Source organism: Fundulus heteroclitus, chromosome 6, assembly GCF_011125445.2.
Source record: "Fundulus heteroclitus isolate FHET01 chromosome 6, MU-UCD_Fhet_4.1, whole genome shotgun sequence".
Taxonomy (NCBI): Eukaryota; Metazoa; Chordata; class Actinopteri; order Cyprinodontiformes; family Fundulidae; genus Fundulus; species Fundulus heteroclitus.
The window spans coordinates 22,544,344-22,562,594 of NC_046366.1; the positions used below are offsets into that span (position 1 = coordinate 22,544,344).

At 40.4% G+C, this 18,251-nt stretch overlaps 2 protein-coding genes across 2 annotated transcripts; both read left to right on the top strand.

Annotated features, from left to right (window-relative positions):
- The first annotated feature begins 2,140 nt into the window (after nt 1–2,140).
- LOC105920888 (protein THEM6) lies at nt 2,141–5,701 on the top strand. The gene is made up of 3 exons (XM_012856539.3): nt 2,141–2,267; nt 2,797–3,301; nt 4,453–5,701. The coding sequence occupies exons 2-3, from the start codon at nt 2,801–2,803 to the stop codon at nt 4,558–4,560; spliced, it is 609 nt and encodes a 202-aa protein (XP_012711993.2). The 5' UTR covers nt 2,141–2,267; nt 2,797–2,800; the 3' UTR covers nt 4,561–5,701.
- A 1,301-nt stretch (nt 5,702–7,002) lies between these two features.
- ftr67 (finTRIM family, member 67) lies at nt 7,003–18,129 on the top strand. Its single transcript, XM_012856533.3, has 7 exons — nt 7,003–7,753; nt 13,151–13,246; nt 14,973–15,206; nt 15,315–15,474; nt 15,570–15,671; nt 17,294–17,392; nt 17,686–18,129. Exons 1-7 carry the CDS (start codon nt 7,154–7,156, stop codon nt 17,751–17,753), a joined length of 1,359 nt encoding a protein of 452 aa, XP_012711987.2. The 5' UTR covers nt 7,003–7,153; the 3' UTR covers nt 17,754–18,129.
- Nucleotides 18,130–18,251: the final 122 nt, after the last annotated feature.

The following is an 18,251-nucleotide window of genomic DNA, read 5'->3' on the forward strand; positions in this document are numbered from 1 at the left end:
ACCTAATTTTTCCTCTGCTGACAAACTTTCTAGAGATGCTGATTAAACCAACATATCATAGAGAAACCATGGAGTATAGTTAAGAGGAAGGGGCGGGACACCAGAGCCAACAATGCTGCCTGGCTGAAGGTCTTCATTAAAGCAACATGGACTCCTTTAACAACTCAGCAGAGCCACAGGCTGGTCGCCTCCTTGCCACGCAGTGTTGATCCAGTAATTCATGCAAAAGGAGCCCCAACCAGATACTGAGTGCATATGCAGTATTGTACAGTGCATAGATGTACTTTTCAGTGGGCAGACATTTCTGTTTTTAAAATGCGGTGCAGCCATCACAGCAAACAATAAAATAACGGCTAAGATTGAAATGTCTAGTTTTACGTCTTTTATTTTCAACTAGAAGTACTAAACACAAACTAAAGAAAATGGCAAATGCCTGAGGTTAACTATACCAAATTAATTTGGTATAGTTGCAGTTTATGATCTTCCTGGTATTCTCAATACCTTCTTGTTATCTTTGACTGAGGTCTTGTCAACTGGAACAGAGCGATCATTAATCTGTCCATAAAGCAATTTCAAGATAGTTTTTATAAAGTCCAGAACAATTTTAAATAGTTTTAATATAATTTACATGTATTTGTTTGTTTTTCATAGCTGCATGTAGTTTTTTTAACTGACATTTAAAATAGTGTTTCAGTTTTGAAGTATCACAGCTTTTTAATAAGACACCAATCAGTGTGATGGAGAATATAATGGCTACTGGATAATACATTCTATGGGCTTTCAGCAATGTAATGATTTGAGATATTGAGCACAAGACGGTTTGAATTTACAAGTTAAACCCCAGCTGACATAGAATATTCATTTGATGTGATATTTTCTTCCAAACCTATTAAAGTTCTTTAGTGGCTTTTAGCTTTAACTTTACAGCTAGTTCATCAAGTTTGCTGTTTATTTGCAGTCTCTGAAAGGTTTAATGTAATGAGCTTGTTTACCCGTTGAACCGCTGGATTGAAATGTTCGCCTCAGATGCTTACCTCAGGGCAATGTTTTCCGCTTTAATTAATGTTTAAACAGCCTTATCAACATTTACCAGGTAAATGGTTGTTAGACATTTCTTCTGTCAATGGACAAAGGACAAGAAGAACTGCTCCATTTATTAATGAAAATGATATGGGCTATTTAAATGTGAACAGAGTGTGAGCTTTGGCTTAGATTTGGTCTATCATCTGTTTCTTTTATGAAATTAGACATCCAGGCTTAAAGGGAACACTAGATCTGTAATACTGTTTTAAATCACTGGAAAATATAGAAGACTCAATATAAAGCTTTTTACCATTTTTGTTTCATACTTATCTGTTGCTAACTTGTCAAATATATCTGGTTATCACATTTTACTGATATCAGCTCAACAGAAACTAAAGGAGATAGTAACAATGTAATTTTTAGATTTTTTTTTTTCCATCAAACACTATTTGGTCACATAAAGCTGCACTTTCTCATATAGAGAATTGGGGACAAAAAGTTTTTTTTTTTTCTGTTTTATTCAAATGAATATTTTCCTAATCTGTGTCCTAGTCTGTCTGACTATAAAGAAAGTGTTCCCCCCACCCCCCTCCAATTTAGGACCAGCTGGTCTAGATATGATTCATTATGACATGAACGAAAAACAAAAGTTTTAGAAAATAAAATAATAAACAGTATACTGGAGTAGGTGTTAAATTATTTAGGCCAGCTTTCACATTCTCGAAAAAAATAATGTAGGCTAAAGCTATGTATAGATTTAATACAAATGTTATACCTTACATCGTTTATTTTACAAGACAATTTTTCCACATGTACATTTAGAGTGGACGTTTTTTGCAGAATGTCTTTCAAATACTTTTTTAAAGCAGCACCGTCTAACTTTTTAGCCTACTAGCTCTGGAACCTCCAGGTTCTTCTCACCTGGCTGAGTTTATGAGAAGGGTAAGGTGTTGTTTATTGAACTAAAAAAAAACATTTAATAAATGTCAAATTAAGCTAATACTCTGGTCAAGGCTTACACGGTGCTGCTTTAAATAGCCTATCCTCACTATATACCATTACGACGCTGTTAGAAAAAGAAAAGCCTGGTAGCGTCAGCGTATGCAAAATCCATCTGTAACCATGTCAACAAGTCACCCAATGAAGCTCCATGACGTCACGCACCAGGAAGTCATGTCCATTGAATCTACCGGCTTCTTGAAGTTGTATCCCGTCCTATGGTAGCGCTTTCTGCGGGACGCACGGTGAGTTTGGCTTCTCTGGGAATATGCTTCCGTTCCGTTCCTGGACGGCGCTTTTATCGAGCCTCGGCACCGGGGAAATGGGCGACTTTCGCCGCAGAACGTGCCCCCTATGCCTCCTTAGGCCGGCCGCCTCATGCTGCTAACAGCTAAGCTAACAGATTTGACTTCCACGGCAGGTTTATTTGAAAGGGAGCTGCGCCAGCTGCCCCACTCGTCTCAGCGCTGCGGCGCCTTTGCTATTGCGATATGCGGATTGACTGCTGAAAACTTAGCAACGATGCTCTGAAAAGCTGAGCTCAGATAAATGCATTAAAGTTGGTGGTCTTAGTGTTTTTTTTTTTTTTTGTTTGTTTAATGCCAAAATGTGTTCAGACATTTAGAATCCTAAACCGAATATTATTGAAAATCTCTCTAAGCCACCTTCATAAGGAGATACTTTAAAGGCCTATGCTGTTATAACTACGTAATGCAATGCTATTTGCTGCATCGGTTTTCATTGTTTTAATCTGTATTTGGACTCTTGTTCCAGAGAGATGTTGCTGCTGGTGCTGAGCGCCCTCCTCCTGCTCTTCTGCAACCTGGACGTGTGGTACTTCCTGCGGGGGGCCCAGGTCTTTGTAGAAGCATGGTTCCTGCCCAGAATAGAGGATATACTAGCTGAGCAAAGCATCGACTGCATGGTCCTTCCCAATGACTTAGACTACCTGGGCCACATGAACAACTCTCGATATCTGAGGGAGTGTGACTTCGCCCGCTTCCACCACTACATGAGAAACGGGCTGTTCATGGCCTCCCGCAAGCTCGGGGTCAGATTGGTAGTGGGGGCCTCCACCATTCGGTACCGGCGCTCTTTGGCTTTCAGGGAGGCTTTTCAGATTCGCACCAAAGTGCTGGGCTGGGATGAGAAGGCCTTTTACCTAGAGCAGCGCTTTGTGTCCAAGAGAGATAGTTTTGTGTCCGCAGTCATGCTCTGTAGGCAGAATGTGGTGGGCAGCAGCCCAGAAAGCATCATTGAATTTATCTACAAGAAGCAGGTGAGTGGCTTTGCACTTTACCACATATATTTTGTCGAGTAAAATTCTGACGCTGGTTTTTAGCACAGCTCCCTGATGTAATCACGGCTAATCACGGCTCTTTGACAGAAACATGAAGGAATTCTGTCCAGATGAACATTTCAGAGCACATTTTATTTGAATATGTGGCATTTACACACAGATACCAAAATAACCAATAGCTACATCCAATGGTAATTAAAAACTCCCTATCGAAGGTAATCTTAATATAATTGTATTTTATAAGCAGAAATATTGAAAGTAATCTTAATAAAACACTAAAAACTTCTTTATATACAAGTAAGGAAAACAAACTAGCAGCTTACATCAAGCTTGATATTAAAAATCAAACATATTGAAGTCATTTATCAAGACCAAATAAAGCCTCGTGTTATTTGAGTAACTTATCAAAGCTGCCAACCCAAGGTGGCAGCACAGTCCGTTTTATACCACTAGTCCCCAGTAAACAAAATATGTTCCAAGTTCATAGCAACATTTGTGGTTCAAAGAATCCAGAGTTTTCAGTTTTATTGAACAGCGTAAGGAACTCAGATTTTTTTTCAATATTGGACCTGTTGATCCGAGTCGTTGAAGAGCTAATTGGCCTGAATTCAAGCGCTTGGTGCATTGAACGGTGCATGACTAAATACAAATCTTTAAAGTGTAAAAACTGCATTAAAGCGTTGAGGATGTTCATACATTTTTATGACCTGCTGTTAGAAAGTCAGATTTTTGATTTATAGCAACAAATAAAGCTTTCGAATGATCTGATATTAGATGAGCGAAGTAAGTATTTACGTCACATTTTCTAATCGTTGATAAGGTTTAAAAACGGATAACATAAAATGATGTGATCTGGCCTTTTCTGTCAGAGAGACTTTCAAGGGGATTTCACATTTTTTCTTCTACTCCTTGGCTGTTGATTTAATTAGAAATGTTTGCTATTTTATTGCTATTTTAGTATCACCATCCATTTTTATATTTTTATTCTTATGAGATTGTTTCTGTTGCTGTTATGTGGCTGTACTTTTTGGCAACTCTTAAAATGGGGATGGTTATTTGGTATGGCTTGAGAACCCAGGGCTCGAATCTTCATTGGGATCCTGTGTGTTTAACGCTGTGTTTGTCTGCAGATCGAGTGTCCACAGTTTCCGGAGGAGCTCAAACACTGGATCAGCTTCATCTCAGCCAGCAGCCAGGCGCTGAGAGCGGAGAGCGGCCTGGAGGACAAGAACAAGTGAAGACGCACCAGGATACTCTGGTATCACGAGTGGAGACGCATATCTCAGCATTGCTCACACTCAAACATACCCACACCTTTTAGAGAGTTTTAGTCAACTTCAAATATTCAATATATTCTGATTTGGGGCCAGTCCTACTCACTGTTTATTTATTTATGTCTTGGTTTATTTGATGTGAAAAAAAAAACTGTATTTACTGCAGCTAAATATAAAAACTTGACTGTATGAAAAGCTTTTCACTTTAAAAGGAAGTGAACCCTGGACAGAGCTTTATCTTTATGACTTACTACGTAGTTGACTGTGAGTAGGCGCGTTTCAGACACCCTCGTTCTCATTTGGAAATGTCATTGAACCTCAGATTAGCATGTAGCGCAAACATTAATATTTCACTGGCATAAATGCATGTTTCTAAACAATCAGGATATTTTTCAAGCCTGTTTCTTATTAGTTAAGTAACAGAGAGTTGTAACTTATAATGACCCCCCCCCCCCAAAAAACCATGTTTAAGGGAATACTTGAATGGATATTGGAAGCATGTTCTCATAAAGTTTAATCTCATGATCAGTATTTTTGAACAGGCTTATCCCTGTTGACAATCTGAAAGGGAATATTCTATTTTACAAAGATATATACACACATTAATCAGCACTTTATTTTAGCAGACTTAGAAAAAAAAACAGCTGTTGTAAAGAAGACGACTTCTTGGTTGGATCTGCATGTGATTTTTAAGAGAATGTTTTTGAATCCTTGATTGGCAGGTATAATAAAGGCTAACATGAGGTTGCTGGCAACTTTTGAAAACCTGCAAGAAAGAGACTGTTTGAGTGCTCTTATTGAGAAAATAATTTGAAGTGTGCAAACTTGTCATTTATGCATCAGAGCTTCCTTTTTGTGACCAAATTAATGTCTTGTCCTTAGAGATACTAGATTTTTAAAAATGTATGCCTAATCTTTTATGTATGTATGCTGTCAATGCTTTGTTTGGGACATCCTGGTTAATATCTTGAAATTTGAAGATATGGGTTGAATGTTTATTGCACTTACTGTTCTCTGATTGATGGAAACCGATTTATTTATCAAACATCATTTATTGTGTTTGTTGATGATCTTCAACTCATTTTAAAATAAAAAATGCACTGAACATTGCTTTTGAGTAATTTCTTAAAAAATAAGATACAGATTGTTTTATTGTATGGTTTGAATGTTAACATATACTGGTCAAAATTCTAAGACCTGCTTCCATGTCATTGCTGAACAAAAGCATCCCCACAGCATGATGGTGCCACTACCATGGGTTGTAGTTTTCTGGCATGCAAAGTATTTTGCATGTTGGTAAAAAAAAAAAAAGTAAATGTTTATGTCTGAATTCCTCATTATTGTTGCCCCACAGCCCCTCATTTAATCCTCTTCTGGGTGAGTCTGTGAACAACAACTTTAAAAAAGACAGCATACAAATCCCACTTTTTTTATAAACCCCTTACAAAACCCATAGGTTCTGTGTAGATATCCTCATTATTTTTGAGTCATATTTTTCAAGCGAATGTTTTTCTGTTTTCTATGACGTTTTTTGAACAATGATACTAGGCTATTTGCTGCGGAACTGCTAAACAAAGTCATTTTTATTTTTCGGAGTGATTTTATAGTCCAAGCTGATTGATGCCACAGCTACTAGTGGATAGGTCAAAAATGTTTATTTGTTCTGCATTTAGTTCAACAATTTTGTTTTGGCAAGAATTGTTAAAATTTGAAACCCACTTTTTTTTAGTTATTTATTTTTAAGAGTGGTAATACATAAAATCCTTATAGTTGAAAGACAAACCTAAAAATAAAAGTTTTTCAGACATATTTCTAATTATTTCATAATTATGATCATCTTAGGCAAGGCAAGGCACATTTTTTTTGTATAGCACATTTCAGTACAGAGACAATGCAAAGTGCTTTACATGATTAAAATACAGGAAAACAAAACAATAAAAGCAAGTAGGAATAAAATGTAGAAACAAAATAGAACATGGGAAATAGAAACTAAAAGCAAACATTAAAAACAGTTGGACTACAAAGTTGAACTAATGATGTTTCAGTAAAACAAGTTAACTAGAACAGTCGAAGGCAAATCTTAGTATTTTTTATTTATTTTTTTTGCTTTGAACCCATGTTTCTTTAATAGATAACAAATTAACTTAAACTATTAATAACAGATTGAATTAGCATAGTAAAAAACAAAAAATAAAATATTTTTTATTGGAGGATTTTGAAACAAGTTAATAGTGTTTTAAAATTGATAATTTCTCAATTTCTGCGGTAGATCCCACATTAACAGTTTTCCAAAAACAAACAGAAAAAAAATCCTTGAAAAAGATCCTCTTCATTTTGCGTTTGTTGCGGATCCAGAACAGCTCTTATTTTGAAATTCTGCTACGGCTCTTTAAATTAAATGCCCTCTAGTTTCCGGCGTGGTTGCTTAGCCACGCCCCCATTTTATCTCCACTTCCTGTAAACAAAGCAGCAGCTGTGAGCCTGTGTACGCCAGAGGATTCCTGTGCTTTCCGTCATTGTCTGCCTCCTCGGAAGGTTTTTTTTTGTTTTTTTAAAGATGGCCCAGGGCGGAGTGGTTCTGGACAAGGACCAGTTCAACTGTTCCATATGCCTCGACGTGCTGAAGAACCCGGTGACCATCCCCTGCGGCCATAGCTACTGCTCGGACTGCATCCAGAACTACTGGGACCAGGACGACTTCCTCGGCATCTTCGTCTGCCCACAGTGCCGACAGAGCTTCAGCCCGAGGCCCTTCCTCGCCAGGAACACCATGCTGGCCGACGTGGTGGAGAAATTCAAGCGGACCGGCCTCCAGGACGCTCCGGCGCCGGCGGAGAACCGCTGTCCGGCCGAACCCGACGACGTGGAGTGCGACGTCTGCGCCGGGAGGAAGAGCAAGGCTGTCAAGTCCTGCCTGGTGTGCCTGGCCTCCTACTGCGAGCTCCACCTGCAGCCTCACTACGAGTCGGCCGCCTTCAAGAAGCACAAGCTGGTGTCGGCCTCCAAGCGGCTCCAGGAGACGATCTGTCCCCGGCACGACAAGCTGCTGGAGGTGTACTGCCGCACCGACGGCCGCTGCATCTGCTACCTGTGTCTGACGGACGAGCACAAGGGCCACGACACGGTGCTGGCCGAGGCGGAGATCCAGCACATGCAGGTGAGGAGTCACCCTGAATGGGCAGAGCTGCGTTTATTCTCACATGATTTGGTGATCAGGAGGCGAGATCCTGGAAAAATCGATTATTTCCCCAAATTCATGAAGCGCATTAAAACCAGCCTGTTCTTTTAGTGCTCCGTTGGATGAAATCAAAGTTATGGGTGTTTTTTTTTTACGCAGGATGATCCTGTAACCTATTCGTATTTTCTGGGAGTCCAAACTATGGATAGAAAACCTGCAGCGCGTTTTCTCGTCCTCCCTGTACCCATGGCTGTCGTACAGTAGGAGCTTTAGGATTCTTAGACCAGCAGAGCTGAGATGAATCGTTATTTAAACCCTTTGCGCCTCTGAATGGCGTTTCTCTCCTCTACAGTTCAACCCAAACAGCCGAGCAAATGGAAAATACAACAATTGGAGGGGAAAAAGACAAAATAACCTGGTTGCAAAAGTGTGCACAACTTTAAACGAAAACTTTGTGTTTGATTAAAGCTCTGCATTTTCTTTTGTGAGTTCACGCCTGCCTACAATTATTTTGAAGCTGACAAACCTAGAATAAAGTTTAGCTGTTTGTTAGGCTTTTGGACAGTGGGGGTTTCCACATTTACAGCCATGATTTGAAAAGAGGCTCTAAAGCATTAATGGGATTCAAGTATTTATCATTAAACATATTAGTCAGAAGATTCAATGATATAAAAAAACACAAAATCCAAAGGTACTTTTTAGCATTAAAACAACGCACCAAACTGAATATCACCATCAGCTCATTGTACTCACTCTAAGACACGGTAGTGGCAGTATGATGCTCCGAGGTTACTCGCCTTCTGATGGAACTGAGGTCCTTGACGGCATCGGTTACATTTTTGGCCGTTTCAAAGGCCAGTTGGTTTCGATTTAAAGCCTTCGAGTAAATGCTAGAAAGACGAAGAAGGGTTTCGTTTGTTTGCAAATCAACAAGAGAGCGGCTTCAGTAGAGGAAAATTAAAGCTTGAGAAGGGTCCGACCGCAGTTCAGCGGCTAAATCAGACTCTGAACCGACGGCTGCGATCAGACGTCCTCATAGTAGCATTAACAGGTTATTACAGGTTATTTATTTATTTTTCTTTTTATCTCTCCAAACATATTTGTGGTTTTTCTTTTTTTTGGTTGACTTGGGCAGGATACATGTCAACTTAAAGGTCGGAAAAGTTAGAAAACGATAAACTCAGTCAGATTTTTAACAGCCGCGTGTCGATGTCTGAGAGCCGCCGCAATCGCTGAAAGACCCCAAACGAGAAGGGACGGGCCGGACCTCAGAGAAAACCTGGTGTCGGCCAGAGAAGGTTTAGAGATCAGCGCATCTCTGAACTTATTTACTGGTTGAGCGGTTAGTCCCTGCCGCAGCTAGATGGACGGATAAAACTAGACGATTAAAAAGATGCAGGCCGACTGATTTGATCTGTGCGTGAATGCGGGTCAAGGTTCAACTCATCCCTCGTTCAAGAGATTTCATCAAGGTGTCAGGCTGTCAGATACTCTCCTTTTTCATTTCGACAAAGTGATCTTTGACCTGATTATAATCAAACCTGACTAACCTTTGTCTGGGAAGAGGCACTCGAGCAGCTGGAGGGCTAAATGTATATAGATCCGCTGTTTCTCTTATATTTGGATTCATATTTTGTCTTCATACACACACGTTTTCACTCCGGGTTTGTCTGTAGTCGTTTTCCTTTGATCTGTAAAAGATGCACACAGAACAACCATGGCAGGCGTTTGGTAAATGGGGATTTTTGGGTTTGTGGTTGTTGGTCAAATCTAATAGTTTAAGTGATGCATGTTCTACCACATAAACTTCATGGCCAAATCCAAGGACTGCTGTTGGGAAGGGACATCTTTCAGATTTCTTAGAGCTGAAACTGTCGTCAAAAGTTAAAATGATGCTATTTATTGCCTGAAAATGGTTCTCGCTATGTGGGCATTTGTTTTAATCAACAATGCTGCAGATTAGTCAAATACAGTCTTAAATGCTCAGGGGTCGTTGTTTTTTTTCCAAGTTACAAAACTATTCTGAGAGTTAGCAGTTTGGAGCTTAAAGAATCCAAGAATTAGGCAGCTGTTTCCGTAAGGACTAAATAAATGTTATATTGCTCTCCTTTTCCTCTTTTTATCCTTTCTTTTCCTCTTCCCTGTTTCAGTGGCCATTGAATTTAATAAAGCTTCTTGCATGTATAAATCAAGCAGAGCGCTATGGCGAAAGCAGTTAGGCTCCACTTGTGAAAGTAAAATCTGTTGGTCTCTTTTTGGCATTAAGACAACAGTTCATAAAGCTACGCACTGAAAAAAGGGAAGTAACATTTTCTTGAAATGGGTATATTTGTTCTTGATTTGAGCAATTAAATAAAACTTTTTACAAATGGAATTAGCATTTCTACCCGTAAAAAAAGAGAATTAGATATCCTGCATTTGAAATAAGATGATGGAGATGAATTATTATTTTAAGTGCAAAAATCTTATTCCGTTGGCAATTAGTCTTATTTAGCTGCTGAAATCGAGGTAAAAAACACAAATTTCAAGAAAATTTGACTTACTTTTAGTTCCCTTTTTGCAGTGCACTGCCAGACAGGACACACAAAAAGACTAAATAAACCGGGCAGATCCAGGATCTTCCACTATCGCGCTTCTCAAAATGAGTTTTGTTTAGTTTAGTCCCGCCCTTATTATTTGGCTCTGCTGAAGAACAACGCTGTAGTAAAACAGTCCATCTTCCCCTGGAGCAAAACAATGCAGTGGTAGTCATCATTTAACGTCTGACATTACTGGGATCTTTAGTCGTGATTCTGAAGCAGTTTAGCTGGTCGGTGGATTTTTTATTCACCTTTTTATTGGTTTTCCTGTCGCTGATCCTGAACTGCTTCAAAAAGGGAAATCGATGATTTCTCCGTGCTTCGTAAACATGAATAAAAATGTCCAAATGCCCTCATTTGGACATTTCATCACTAAAGGTCTAAACATTTCACAGGTCAATGTAACTGATGTTGCCTTATCCGATCACTTCTCCGTTACCTTTGAATGTATCATTTCCAGTGACTCATTTAGCCGAAGGGACATCGTAAGAAAACGCACCTTTAAGGACAATGCCACTGAAACTTTTATTCAAGCTTACTCTGCTACTTCAACCTTGGGCTGCAACTCAGTAGATGAGCTAGTAGATAACTTTCAGTCTAAAGTCTCAGACATCATTGACTGCATTGCTCCAGTTAAAGTGAAAGTTGTTTCCGGGAAGAAAAAATCTCCTTGGAGAAATGCTCCATCAGTTAGAAGTGAAAAGAGGGAATGTCGAAAAGCTGAACGCAGGTGGAGAAAGAATAGACTCCTGGTTCACTATGACATCTATAAAGAGAGACTTAACAGATATAACTTACAATTGAAAAATGCAAGAGAATCTTTCTTCTCTGAGATCATTAAGAAAAACATTAATAATGCTCGTGTCTTATTTTCCACAGTCGACAGGTTAACAAATCCTCCTGTGTCCGTGGCTTCAGAACTCCACTCCACCAGGGCCTGCAATGAATTTGCTAACTTCTTTACTGAGAAAATCCTAAAAATTAGAGGATCAGTTTGTACTTCCACACCAGCTCCAGAACCAAAGCCGTACTCAGCTGGAACTTATCCTGACAAAATGTCCCAATTCAGCCAAATAAACTACAAAAGCTTAGAGCAGATCATTCAGCAGCTAAGTTCCTCTTCATGCTGTCTTGATGTTCTACCCACAGCTTTCTTTAAAAAAGTTTTACCTGTCATAGCGTCTGATTTGACTCAGATAATAAACACGTCCCTCCTGTCAGGTGTTTTCCCCCAGTCCCTAAAAACAGCAATTATCAAACCACTGCTGAAAAAGAATAATTTAGACAAACTTCTACTCCAGAACTACAGGCCCATCTCAAACCTCCCCTTTATCAGTAAGATTATTGAAAAAGCTGTGTTTCAACAATTAAACACCTTCTTAACAACGACCAGCTGCTTTGACGTATTCCAGTCTGGCTTCCGTGCTCACCACAGTACAGAGACCGCCCTTATCAAGGTGTTTAATGACATCCATATAAATACAGACTGTGGAAGAACCACCATGCTGGTACTATTGGACCTTAGTGCAGCATTTGATTCTGTCGATCACTCCATTCTGTTAGAACGCCTGGAGAACTGGGTCGGCCTCTCTGGTACAGCACTCAACTGGTTTAAATCCTACTTAAAGGACAGGGAATTTTTTGTATCAGTAGGTAACTTTACATCAGAGATGACAAAAATCCCATTTGGGGTTCCCCAAGGGTCCATTCTGGGTCCCCTCCTTTTCAATATCTACATGCTCCCTCTAGCCCAGAAAATAAAAAATAACAACATCAGCTACCATAACTATGCAGATGACACACAGCTCTACATCACCATGTCACCAGGTGACTATGGACCAGTTCAGGCACTAAATAAATGCCTAGAAGAAATCAATACGTGGATGTGCCAAAATTTTCTCCAATTGAATAAAAACAAAACTGAAGTAATAATATTTGGACCAATAGAGGAGAGATCAAAAGTTAGCACACAGCTTCAGTCGCTTCAGCTAAAAACCACAAATCAGGCCCGAAATCTGGGAGTAGTGATGGACTCAGACCTGAACCTTCAAAAGCATCTAAAGACAGTTACAAGGTCGGCTTTCTATCACCTGAAGAACATTTCTAGGATTAAAGGACTGATGTCTCAGCAGGATCTGGAAAAACTAATCCATGCGTTTATTTTTAGTCGAATTGATTACTGCAACGGTGTCTTCACAGGTCTGCCTAAAAAGTGGATCAGACAGCTGCAGCTGATCCAGAACGCTGCTGCCCGCGTCCTCACTAAGACTAAGAAAGTAGAGCACATCACCCCAGTTCTAAAGTCCTTACACTGGCTCCCTGTATCTCAGAGAATAGACTTTAAAATACTTCTGTTAGTCTATAAATCCTTAAATGGCTTAGCTCCTAAATACATCACAGACTTGTTATCAGCGTATAAACCATCCAGACCACTCAGGTCTTCTGACTCCAGCCTGCTCTGCATACCTAGAACCAGAACCAAACATGGAGAAGCAGCTTTTAGTTCCTATGCTCCAATTATCTGGAACAAACTACCAGAAAACTGTAAAAGTGCGGAAAGCCTGAGTTCTTTTAAATCAAGATTAAAAACACATTTGTTTAAAATTGCCTTCAACTGTCCTAGTTAACTGAATCACCACTTTTTTGTTCTATTTTCTATCTATATTTTATTCCTACTTGCTCTTATTCTGTTTTATTTTGCTATGTTTTAATCATGTAAAGCACTTTGCATTGTCTTTGTACTGAATTGTGCTATATAAATAAATTTGCCTTGCCTTGCCTCATACTCTGCTTTCAGAGGCAGCTCGGTGACATGAAACAGCGCTCGCAGCGGGAGATCCAGCAGCGAGAAAAGGAGGCGCAGGACCTGAGGCAGGCCATCTTCTCCCTGGCTGTAAGTGCCCACACGGTTTCCTCCTGTTCAATGATTGATGAGGAGGCGTCTCGCCATCCACAGCGCTACACTTAACCTGCTCTTTGTTTACTTAACAACTGCTGCACCTGCATACGCTTATATTTGGACACTGACACAGTCCTCGTGGTTTGGGCTCTGCAATGTAACTGAACTGCAGACTTTAAGGTTTAATTCAAGGGGTTGAGCAAAAATATCTGATTAAACATGTAGGAATTGTAGCTATTTTTATACAAACGCTCCTCATTTCAGGGGCTCAAAAGTAATTGGAGAAATAAACGTAACTCTAAAATGTTACTTTTCTGTATTTTGTTGAGAATCCTTTGCAGGCAACGACTGCCTGAAGTCTGGAACCCATGGACATCACCAGTCGCTGGGTTTCCTCCTTAGGGATGCTTTGCCAGGTCTTTACTGCAGCTGTCTTCAGTTGGTGTTTGTTTGTGGGTCGTCTTGAGCAAATTAAATGCACGCTCCATTGGGTTGAGATCTGGTGATTGACTCGGCCATTGCAGAATATTCCACTTCTTTGCTTTAAAGAACTCTTGGGTTGCTTTTGCGGTATGTTTTCGATCATTGTCCATCTGTACTGTGAAGCGCCGTCCAATCAACTTTGCTGCATTTGGATGAATCTGAGCAGAAATTATATCCCTATACACTTCAGAATTCATGCAGCTGCTTCTGTCTTTTGTCACGTCATCAATAAACACAAGTGACCCAGAGCAATTGCAGGCCATGCATGCCCATGCCATCACACTGCCTCTACCATGTTTCACAGAAGATGTGCTGTGCTTTGGATCATGGGCTGTTCCAATTCTTCTCCAAACTTTCTTCTTCCCATCATTCTGGTTTATCTTAGTCTCATCTGTCCAAAGAATGCTCTTCCAGAACTGGGCTGGCTTCTTCTGGTGTTTTTTTTGGCAAAGTCAAATCTGGCGTTTCTATTTTTGAGGCTGATAAATGGTTTGCACCCAGTGGTGAATCCTTTGTATTTACTCTTTTTATGGTACATTTAGATACTGATGCATCTACTTCCTGGAGAGTGTTCTTCACTTGAGTGGATGTTGTGAAGGGTTTTTCTTCACCATGGAAAGGATTCTGCGATCATCCACCGCTGTTGTCTTCCATAGACGTCCAGGCCTCTTTGAGTTCACAAGCTCACTCTATTTTTTCCTCAGGACGTACCAAACTGTTGATTTGGCCACTCCTAACATTTCTGCTATCTCTCTGGTGGATTTCTACTTTTTTTCAGCCTCAGGATGGTCTGTTTCAGCTCCATTGAGCTCCTTTGGCCGCATGTTGTGTGCAAACGCCACACCTGGAATCAACTCTTTTAACTGCTTAATTGATGACAGATTAACGACGAAGAGACCGTGCAGCCTTTTTATTTATTTCGCAGTCTTCTCAGTCAATTCTCCAATTACTTTTGGTCCCTTGAAAAAGAGGCGGCTACGTATTAAAGAGCTGTAATTCCTAAACGCTTGCTCCAACTTGGATGTGAATACTTTCGAATCACAGCTGAGAGTATTCACTTTAACCCTATGTTGATTATATAATTTTATCCTGAATATGTTTTCATAATCAGCTAAAGTAACAAAACTTGTCACTGTCCAAACCTTCCTGGGCCTGACCGTATCCTCGTAGAGCCGCGGCGTCTCTAAATCCCTCCTCCCTGTCTGCCCGCCGCGGGCGTGTCCCCGTCTCCCTCTAGCGCTCGGCTCGGGCCGCAGCCGAGGAGAGCGACGCCGTCTTCACCGAGCTGATTCGCCTGATGGAGCTGAAGCGCTTTGAAGTGAGAGAGCTGATCAAATCGCAGGAGAAGACGGCCGCCGGGGAAGCCGAGCAGCTGCTGGAGAAGATCCAGAAGGAAATCGCCGAGCTGAGGAAGAACGAGGCCGAGCTGGACCTGCTGTCCCAAAGCGAGGACCCCGTCCAGTTCCTACAGGTGATGCCTCTCGGACTTTCGGTGCTCTCCTTTTTTCTCTTTCTCTCTGAGGACAGCGACTCAGTGCCAATCAGTCTAACACCGTCCGCTCTCTGTGTCTGCGTTCAGAGTTGTCAGTCCCTTCATGCTTCGCCTGCGCTGTCGCCGTCTCCTCTGCTCAACCCGAACCCCTGCCTCTCCTTCAGCCCCGTCATGACGGCTGTGTCCGACTTCAAGGGGCTGCTGCACGAAGTGTGCCAGGGGGGATTTGTCAGCATCTATGAGAAAAGTAGACGCACTTAAAGAGGGGTCTGGAAGTGACATTTGTCCCATCCACGCTGTCTGATTTAATGTCTCACCTTTTCTCTTTTTTTTTTTTTGTAGTGAAAGATGTAACAATCGTGATGCCTGAAAATCCTGAAGCTCAGGGTGACCCTGACCTCGCCGGTGAGGCTGGGGCAGCCGCGCACACGGAGTCGCCACTAGGTGAGCCTGTTTGGATGTGTTAGCGAAGCTTTTAACCCACTTGGACATGATTAGGGTACGCGGTCGCTGTAGTAAAGATGTGAAAAGCTTTGAAAATGAGTGCATCTTTTACTTTGTAGCATATGTATTAACTGGGGGGAGAATAACTGTTATTAAGGAATCACCCGTGCCCCTGTTGGTGTAATTTCTTCCTATAAAATAACTAAACGGATGCGTTTGATAGTGCATACTTATATACATAAAATTGAGGAAAGGGTGATTGTTTTTTTCTAAATGAGTCCTGCATTACTTTGTGCTTCCCTGTAGTATGAATATGAGGCTGATTTCTCTTAGCCAGTCCCAAAAATAGGAAAGACAAGAGAACATACCAAAGTACAAGAAAATGGCGTCTTGCCTGAACTTGTCTGTATCTACAGACTGTCAGGCGAAGAAAAACAAAAAAAGGAATCTACAAATAGCTGTTCAAGAACTCCAGTCTGATATTTTGTTACTGTCTTTATCCGAGGAGTCAAAAGATGTTTTGGGTGCTGTATGCATATTTCTGACCCTTTTTTTTAGCCCAGTTTTTAGTTAAATTCTTCCATTTAAATCCTTTTAGACCAATGTGGTGAATTCACCTGAAGCCTCTTCTGGTCCTACAGCAGCCTGATGCCAATTGATGCATATTTGCTGTAGTTTCTCTGATTTGCACATTGAACACCCAATCATATAGCTATTGTTGGTCCTATTATTATTTAATATCTACGTAATTGAGCCTCTGCTTGAAAGCAAATGCAAAGATAGGATTTTTTTTCTTTAATTAAGCTCTTAATAAATTTAGACACAAAGAGGGTAAAAAATGCTGATGAACAAAATGGCTAATTCTCCTGTTTCTGCTGTTTTTGTCAGGCGGAGTGATAAGACTCTGCAATAAAAACGGACAATTTAGGTTTTTTATTTAAATATTTCATCCTTGGTGAAGGAAACCATTGAAACGTCTTGTATTTAAATATCTGAATAGTATTGAAATTAGCTTTTTATTCTGCTTTTAAATTATGTTTTGTAAACTTTAAAAAAAGAATATGGGGCAAAATATTTATTTAAAAGCAATGATGCATGAGATTGTAAATTCTGGCCCAATGGGGAAAAAAACAAATTTATTTTCATCGAGCTAATCTCACACTAGAAGTTTATAAAATTGCTCTTTTATTATTTTATTTTTTTTAAAAGGAAAATCGAATACGGTTAATAAAGGATAAGAAGCAAAGCTCTGACTAATCGTCAAGTCTTGTGATTTTAGCCTTTTTAATGGCCACAGACATAATTTAGATATTTTCAGATCAGCTCATTTTTGTGTCAGCCAAATGACGCAAAGCCTTCTCCGTACGCTGACAGGATGCATGAACACACGAAAAGCTAGTTTCTGTGTGTGACACTACGCCCGTAATACCTGTCTGTGTAATTTGACACGTTTTACTTGTCCCCATGAATAAAAGATGTTCCCATCCTAACACCGTCTCCCTTTCAGCAGAAACCGCGCTCTCAGCAGGTTTGTTTACGGCCCAGTTTGCTGAATCGACATGAGATCCCGCCCGTCTGCGTCTGGGAGACTCTGCGGTAACGCTGCTCATCTGTTCTCGCAGGGCTGCCTCCATTTGGTCTGGACCAACCGGCTGCCAGTCCCCTGAACCCGTTCCTCGCTCCAGGACCCGCCGGGGCCACGTTTGCCTTCTCACCGTTTGGTAAATAGAGCCGCCACACTCGTGTAGCGTCCATCCCAACGTCCCAAATTGTCCCGTACGCCGAGGTTTGAGGTTACAATGTGAAACAATGTGGAAAACGTTCAAGGAGCCATTTCTGCTGTTGATACAAATCAGTTCTTGCACTCAGACGTTTTCCCCTCTTATTTAACATTATATTTCTAATAGAAGCCTTGTGTCTTCTCCTGCAGTAAACTGATCTGATTTCCTCTGTTTCTGCCGCCTCGGGTTGTTCAGTGTTCATGTTTCTTTATTTTAATCTTCTTTTTGCCCAGGTTCCAAACTCGCCACCGGATCCAGACAAAGGCACCTGCAGCGACGGCCTCACTCCAGAAGAAGATGAACCCTGCTGCACATCAGCCTGAATGTTACACATGCATCCCCAACATCAGCTCTCTCGTCATAAAAGTGAAGAACGAGACCTCTCCACTTCTTTTATCTGTTGACATTAGGCTTTAATTTCAGCTGTATTTGAGTATTTATTTACAGATGACGTGACTGTGCATTTAACTTGGTATTTAGCGGCTGAAAACTTGACCGACCTACTACACAGTATTTCAGTATTACTAAGGATGACTCTGTAGTAGTGATGTGTTGTAGATTTTATGCTTTTATAAGTATTCATTTTTTTTATTTTAACCAAAGCTTTGTGAACAGTTATTTTCTTTTGGAGACTCATTTGTAACACATAAAAAAAAAAAAACATCTGCCCCAATGTAGTTTTGAGACTGATGACTATTTATTTGGTATTCTCACAGAAGAAAATCAGTGATTCACAGAAAAGCAAAGGTAAAAACTAATAAAAATAATAAACCCAATTATTTAAGGGAGAATGATAAAA